General features: G+C 44.7%; 2 protein-coding genes across 2 annotated transcripts; one reads left to right on the forward strand and one right to left on the reverse strand.

The window, feature by feature from the left end:
• Positions 1–2: 2 nt before the first annotated feature.
• Positions 3–5,276, reverse strand: F5Y00DRAFT_272165 (acetyl-CoA synthetase-like protein; the record flags this gene model as incomplete). The annotated part of the gene is made up of 2 exons (XM_048012927.1): positions 3–2,551; positions 2,610–5,276. 2 exons carry the CDS (start codon positions 5,274–5,276, stop codon positions 113–115), a joined length of 5,106 nt encoding a protein of 1,701 aa, XP_047862279.1. The 3' UTR covers positions 3–112.
• A 158-nt stretch (positions 5,277–5,434) lies between these two features.
• On the forward strand, positions 5,435–7,131 carry F5Y00DRAFT_244309 (FAD/NAD(P)-binding domain-containing protein; the record flags this gene model as incomplete). Its single annotated transcript, XM_048008803.1, has 3 exons — positions 5,435–5,758; positions 5,866–6,727; positions 6,812–7,131. The coding sequence occupies exons 1-3, from the start codon at positions 5,728–5,730 to the stop codon at positions 7,128–7,130; spliced, it is 1,212 nt and encodes a 403-aa protein (XP_047862280.1). The 5' UTR covers positions 5,435–5,727.
• Between the last annotated feature and the right edge of the window lie 1,181 nt (positions 7,132–8,312).

Below are 8,312 nucleotides of genomic sequence, written 5' to 3' on the forward strand. Positions count from 1 at the left end.
CCCTCTACTCTAAAAATATGAATAATGGTATCACGTCCCTACTGTAAAACGGGCCTAATCGTAACCCCAAACGCCGTAGCAATTAAGCCTAATGAACCCCCGTAGACTACCCCTATGTCAAAGCCGCAATAGGGGTACCAAATTCCACATCCTCGATCCCGCCAGACAGACCCCCAACTCCAACATCCAAAAGTTTGCCTTCCAACTGTCCAAGTTTAAAAGATTCCGGGCTCTCACGGAAATATTTAAACCCAGCATCGATCCGCGCAACAAAGAGCCGCACCTCGTCTGACGAAAACAGCGATGTGTCGTACTCGACGCGGAGCGTCACCGACGACGAGCTGACGGCTGAGAATTCAAACATGATGCCAAACTTGGCGCCCTCGGCCCAATTCACCAACGGCTGGATCCCGGGAATAGTGGACGACGACGACGATTTTCCGGTAGTGTCGAGCTCGTGGAAAGTGACCATGGCGTCGAACAGCGGATTATTGGGGATTTCTGTAGCCGCAGCTGCTCGCAATTTCTCATCTTCTGAAGATGCGAGAATATCCATCAGAGAACTCCAATCGATGGCATGGCCGAGGGCAGAACGCGAGGATTCTTGCACGGCCCCAAGGAAAGTGGCCAAAGAGGCTTCCTTGAAATTACCCCCGTCTTGATGGTCCGACTGTCTCCGGATACGAATCGGGAGCGGTTGTAGGAATAGTCCAATGGTACGCATATCTTCTTCCTGTCGCCCGAGGTAAGGGCTGCCGAGAAGCAAGTCTTGCTTTGTCGGGTTATCGGTCTGAAGTATTATAGATACGACTGCTAGCGCGATTTGATGTAGTGTAAGACGTAGCGATCGCGAGACTGTCTGAAGGCTTGGCATTGTGTCTTCTGAGAGTCGGAATAATAGCGATTCACCGTGGTACGAGGTACGAGGCTTTCTCATGTATGGTGGCATTTCTGCAAAATCGATGCCGGATAGGTACGACTTCCAGAAATCTGCTGTGGCTTTATCGACGTTGAGATTCCAACAGGTCGTGTCCTGGTATCGTTTCGGAGAGACTAGGGCTGATTCATTATTATCAACGTTGAAATATACCTCCGTAAGTTCCTCAAATAGGCGGTCGAGAGTTGTATAGTCGCATATGATATGGCTTACGCAAACCAGCATGTGGCGTTTCGAGACCAGTACTCGGATGGGGTCTTCCGTCTCAAGTAAGAATTCCTTGTTGATCGCAGCTCGAATATCGAAATCTTGGACGTATATAGCTTTGGGAGGCTCGGCCGCATATGACCTTTCCACACTACCGTCTGCTGATTGACGAAATCTGCAGCGTAAAATCTCATGCCTCGCAAGGACCACATTCCAAGCTGACACCAATGCCTGATGTCGGTCAAAGGACGCGTCCAACTCTGAGACATGGGATACGTTGAACGAAGATGTCCCAAGATTTCGCTGGTATTTCAAAAACCAATCTCGTTCGATAGGCGATACCCCGTTTTCTCCAAGAGCCTTTTCTTTTATACTGTCAGAAGCGAGACTCGATGATTGCCCTTGTCCTGAAATGACAACATCGACCACACTCTCTTCCCTTCGTGTATCATCAATAGCAGATGCCAGGCGTGATACTACAAGATTCTCGATGACTTTTCGTACCGGAAAGTGCCGCTGAATGAGTGATGATATTCGACTCGCTAATTGTAGCTGCAGGATAGAATGGCAGCCAAGCTCCGTGAGATTCGAGCCTTGACCTACAGGTACGCTCGGGTCGAGCTTCATCAAGTCGCGAATGGTACCCGCGACCATAATCTCAGTCGCGCTCATAGTACTCTTCTGCGGCTGGGGTTCCATCTTAGTATCTGCAAGACTCGCGCTGATGGATTTCTCAATCGTCTTGTAATCGAGCTTGCCCGCCGCGGTAAGAGGGAACTCGTCAAATGCGACGATCCTCCGGGGCATAGCATAAGGGGGTAATGCATTACTGACAAGCGCCATTACATCTAATGCGCTGAATGTATTAGGTGAAGTAGTTTGGTACGCTGCTATGAGATGATTGTCACGACGGAATATAGCAGCACTGCCACATCCAGGAATGGCCTTTACGACTCGCGCTTCCAGGTCATTGAGATCTAGCCTGAATCCATTCAGCTTTATCTGCCGGTCTTTCCGTCCGAGGATGCAGATCTCCCCAGTAGCGCTATTCCAATAAGCATAATCGCCAGTTCTATACATCTTCTGACCGGTCTCGGGCATGATCGAGTCCTCTAGGAAGCGACTCGCATTCTCCTCCGGAAGCTTGATATATCCACGCGATACTTGTATCCCCGCAATATACAACTCGCCGACTGCACCGGGCGGGAGTAGACTGAGACTACGATCGAGGATGTACACTCTGCTCGACGGGTTCGGCCGACCAAGGGAGACGGCTTCGTTCGGGAACAGTTGTTTGATTGTTGCGCCACAAGTCGCTTCGGTCGGTCCGTACATGTTGTACAGCGAGCGGTTCTTAGTCCACGTCTCACAAAGAGACTGGGGAACGGCTTCACCGACGAGGTAGACCTAGATAAATATTAGCTTTCTCTTTAGTTAAAGGCACAGGCACACTGTATCTACATACATTTCTCAGCCGAGGATACTGGTTTGGATCAAGTGCCTTGGCGATAGAGGGAGTCAAGATGGCGGCATCGCTATCCCGTAGGTGCGAAAAAGGGTCTCCCTGATGATCAGGCGACGCCAATCGCAATGTGGCGCCATGTGTCAACGCAGAAAATATTTCATGTATGCTGCCGTCAAAAACGGGAGACATTATCTGAGCAACCACAACACCTTTCGAAGCACCTAGACGAACAACTCGGTCCTTTTGAAAAGCCACCAGGCCCTTATGAGTACATTGTACGGCTTTGGGCTGGCCGGTCGATCCGGACGTGAAGCAGATATAGGCGAGATCATCCGGGCGGGCAATACGCCTCCTTGGATAATAATAATACGCCGAGAACCCATTGCGCGCCTGGGCGCTGTCTGCTGCGAGCAGGTCGTCAACGCCCAATAGTAGACATTGGAACGGAGCTGCATCATCATCATCTTCCTGTCGCGATGAAACGACGCGCTGAGATGTAGCTCGTGAAGGAACAAGCACGGCACGCGCCCCGCTCCGAATGAAATTCGCCTGCTGCATGGACACTGGCGCTGAGGGATCCAACGGGGCGTACACTCCGCCTGCCTTTAGCACGCCGAAGATGGCGACGAGCCAGTTTACCGATCGGTCGGCGTAGACGCAGACGGCCTCATTGGGTTCAATCCAGCTTAATTTCCGCGCTACGATGGCAGCCGCTTGGTCTAAGTCGTCGTAAGATACCTCGAGTTCACCGTGAATAACCGCCGGGTCGTTCCGTTGTCTCTCTACGACGTTTTCGAAGAGCGTTACTAGATCGTCCCCCTTGGATGAATCCAATGTCTCCAAGGAGGCGCAGTTACTCCAGTCTCTGATCATCTTCTCCATATCCTGTGGTAATAGAGCACTATTCACGCTCGATACTAATCGACTTGTATCATCGTTTCCTTGCAGAAGACAGTTCATGCTGTTTTTGAACACAGCTTGTAGATTGTTCATGTCCTCGTCTGCAAAGTGAGCAGTAGAGTACAGCATTTGCAATCGACAGTCTTCTTCAATAACGATGTTCAGAGGAATTCCGGTCCGCATATCGGGTCGGTTTCGATCTACCGGCATTGTGCTTGGGACCTCCTCTTCGTGGCATTCGAACTGCGTAGCCATGATGGAGTGGAACTTCCTGTCGAATCCCTCCTTAGTGTCCGAATGTTGGATATTGTTCAAGTCAAGAATGTCACCATGTATTTGCCGTAGGAAGGTTTCGACAGAGGTCTCGTCGCCTTTGGCTGGTACCTGTACAAACAGGGGCAGGATATTAATCAGAGGACCAACGACGTCAAAAGCTCCTGGAACCGGCAAGTCGCGCCCTGAGAAGACCACTCCGAAGCAGATCTGGTCCGCATCCACGAATTTGCCAAGTGTCAGAGCCCACGCTGCGGCGAAGAACACCGTCGTGGTATATCCCGTCCGCGTTACGGCTTCTGCTAGCTGTTCGCTGGGAAATTGAACTGTAACAGATTTCTGAGGGGGGACCTCTGCGGTCTTGGCTATGCTTTGCGGACTCAAGCGTAACTCGCCAGCTGCGGCGGGAAACTGCTCGCGTTTTTTATCCCAGAAGCGCCTTGTGGATTCACTTCTCTCTTCTCGTAAGACTCGCAGCGAATGTACCATCTCCCTAAATGATGGGCCTGCAGGGACGCCGAACTCCCCTCCTTTCAAGGTGCGAGTAATTTTATCGCGCAGAATTCGAGCAGAGTAGCCATCCATAAACGCATGGTGTATGCGCCAGATGACAGCAGTAGAATTCGCCGTTTCCCCCGATGCCGATGCCGAAGGCGAAGGGGATTGTACGACTGTGAGTTTGGATATAGGGCCGGTAGCGTGAACAGCATGACGAATCTCTCTCTGGAAATCGTCCTCGCTCTCAACCTGAATTATCTCTCGGAGTAAAAGTTGCTGCGGTAAAACATCTAAGTCGCGAAGGAGGTCCTTGAATATCGGCTCCGCTAGGATCGTATTCGACCAGGCGTCGCAGACGTCTTGAGCATTCCATTCGCCTGTATAGGATTCGTATATTGTCAATATGTTTAACTTGTGATTTTGAGAGGTTTCCCGAAGAAGAAGCAGCTGCGGTTCCGTCCATTCGGTAGTGTCGATTTTACTCAGGAGGCTTTCTGCTGTGATAGCCTCCTTTCCACAACTAAATAGAGACAAGTCTTCTGTCTCCGTCTCCGGGTCCGGTGCCGTGATCGCGGTATATATAGATGATGCCCCATCGCCGCTAATATCATCGTTGACATCGTCGCTGGTATCCCCCGTTACCATAATTGTAGGTATAGGTCTTGATATACGCTGAGCCAAGCTCGTAGCTGTTGTTATGACCTCTTTCACGGTTGATATCCGCAAGAATACGCCCGCCGGTATCAAAATTCCTTTTCTTTGGCATTCTGCAGAAATGAGGATTGCGGATAGTGAGTTGCCTCCAAGCTTGATGAAGGTAATGGTATCTGCGGTGTAATGGATCTCATCCACACTCACGCCAAGTACCGTCGAGGTCGCTTGGATTATAATCGAGGCGAACTCGTTGTTTCGGTCGTCGTTTTGGTCGACATCATTCCTGCCGTCGTTTGCATTTAATATCGCCGTCTCGTGGACGCCGACGCCACTCAATGGCATTGTTTTTCCAATCATATTTTACTTACGTTCTCCCTTAGGTACCTATATACGAAGGATGAAGGTATATCCAAAAATATGGCATCATTTAATAAGCTGCTGAGCCTCTTAGCCCGGTCAAGTAAAACCTACCTACCTAGGTAAGCATTCGATCGGTCGCCGACGTCAAATCCAAGTCGGCGCGTTCTACCAGGGTCCATAACCCCCGAAGTTCTAAAAATGGAAAATTACCAACATTGACAATTGAACTGTCTAATAATACTTAAAGTAGGTACTTTGTACCATTGTTTGAGTATCTGCTTTGTGAGGCTCTCACAAAGACGAGTATACCTCTTAGTGACTGTTCGGCTCATCAGAAGCTTCTTACTGATGAAGATGTATGTTAAGTTGTAAGACATATGCAAGTCAGGAACCGAAACTCACTGAGCATCGCTTGTCCAACTAAGACGACGTAATGGCAACCCCGAATGTTGCAATTATCGGAGGTAAGAGAGGGTTATTTCTTTTTTTTTTTTTGTCTTGTTCTTTTTCTTTTTTTCCTACCTATTCACAAGTATCATTCGTCAATCACTTTTCTAATTCATGAGGATAGCTGGCCCGGCCGGTCTCACATTAGCGAAGCTGTTGCAAAGTGCATCTATCAAATGTAACGTATTTGAAAGAGATGTCGACCGGCATGCGAAGAATCGCGGCGGCTGCTTGGACCTCCACGCGGACTCCGGGCAACTAGCCTTGAAAGAGGCTGGCTTACTCGAAGAGTTCAAGAAGCTGGCCAGACCGGAGGGTGAGACTCTACGGATATTCTCGTCTGACGGTACGGTGCTCATGGATGAGAGTAGAGGCGAACCCGGTCGTCCTGGAGAGTTCGCCGACCGCCCTGAGATTGACCGTACGCAGTTGCGCGACTTGATTCTGGATTCGCTCGTGCCCGGGACTGTACATTTTGACTCCAAACTTGTCAAAATACGCAACCAGGAGAATTCCAAGTTGACCTTAGTTTTCGAAAATCGGGAAGAAACCGACTTCGACCTCGTCGTCGGGGCTGACGGGGCTTGGTCTAAGGTCCGACCGAGCATCAGCGATACCGAGCCTTTCTACTCAGGCATCGCAGGTCTGGACTGTCGTATTCCAGACGTAGACGCCAAGCACCCGAAGCTATCCGCGCACGTGGGACAAGGAATGTGTCTTAATTTGGGTTCGAACAAGGGGCTCATGTGCCAACGTAACGGCGACGGCACAGTTCAGCTCTACGCCTTCGCCCGCCTACCAGTCGACTGGTTCTCGGCGTCCGGGATCGACCCCACCCATCCAGATGCGCGGAAACAGGTTGTCGATGCACTTTATCCAGAATATTCCGACCTACAGAAGGCGCTAGTACTAGACAGCGATCCGGACACCGTAGGACGGCAACTCTATATGCTTCCCGTTGGCTTCCAGTGGTCACACAATCCAAGGTTAGGGGGACTATTTCTTCACCACATCTTACACATCTTACGTTAGGTATGAAACATAATATCAACTAACCCATCTCATCCCAGGATCACACTTATTGGAGACGCAGCACATCTAATGAACCCGTTCGCGGGAGTTGGTGTCAACGTAGCCATGAAAGACTCATTGGAACTTGCACATGCCATAATCGGGAAGGGTACTGAACAAGATTCGTCGCCATTAAGCGAGCGCCTTGCCAAGTTCGAGATTGACATGTGGGCGCGCGCAAAGAAGAATGCAGAAGCTACGGTAATGTATCAGGACCTATTCTTCCACGAACGCGGTGGCATCGCCATGGTGGAGCACTTTGCGAAGCGACGGGAAGAAGAACAAAGGTCACAATCGAAGGAACCAAAGAGTAACTAAGTGTAAATGTCATAGATTTAAAATAGATGTAAATTGTATATATATTTCATTAGAGAAATTCATATCGTCTGTATAAGACAATCAATCTTTTCTTTTTTTTTCTTTTTTCTTTCCTCTTTTCTTTCTTTCCATTTCCAACTGTGAATACCGACCGAACCGATGGACGAGGCCGAGCCAAGACTAAAAGCTACCGATCAGTAACTCCGAAGGACCGCAAGGATGATAAACACACTAATACTATTACGTTAACGCCCATAAGCATAGCATAGTCTCATTGCCATAATTCGAATACAGTTAAACTTATTTATAGTAAATTTATAATATAATAAATCTTTATTTTAACGAATTTTTTTTAAAAATTTTTAAAATTTATATGTAAAATAATAAATTTTTTTATATAATAAATTTATTAAATTTTTTAATTTATTATTACGTAATTTATTATATAAAATAAAAAAAATTTATAAAATTATAAAAAAAATGGTATATTTTATAGTTTTTACCGATTAAATTAATTTTATTTAAAAAAAATAAAGTTTAAAATTTATACGATTTTTATAAATTTTAATATTTTAATTAAATTTTAATTATAATATATTTAATTTTTAACTTTTAATTATTAAAATATTAATTTTTAAAATTATAATATTAATATATTATTTAATTATATATTTTATAATTATAATTTAATTAATTTATTAAATAAATTAATAAATAATAAATTTTTTAATTTTTATAATAATATTAATAAATATATAATAACGTTTTATTATTAACGAAAAATAATATAAAATAATTTATAAAATTAAAATATAATATTTTAAATAAAAATAATAAAAATATTATATTTAAATTAAACGCGAATATTATTGTTATTTTTTATTATTTATTATTTATAAAATTTTTTTAATTAAATACGTTTATTTAAATTATTTTTATTTTAAAAATAAAAAAAATATTAAATAAATTATTAAATTAAATTTTTTAAATTTTAAAAATATTTTTTTTAAATAATAATAATAATTATAAATTTAATAAATTATAATTATTAACGATATATTTAAAATTATTATTTATAAATTATTTAATTAATTTTTAATTATTATTTTTTATATAAATTGTATAAATTTTTATTAATTAAATAATTAATTAATTATTTTTAAAAAACGGTATAATATATAA

Source organism: Daldinia vernicosa, assembly GCF_022497035.1.
Source record: "Daldinia vernicosa strain CBS 139.73 unplaced genomic scaffold F5Y00scaffold_45, whole genome shotgun sequence".
NCBI lineage: Eukaryota > Fungi > Ascomycota > Sordariomycetes > Xylariales > Hypoxylaceae > Daldinia > Daldinia vernicosa.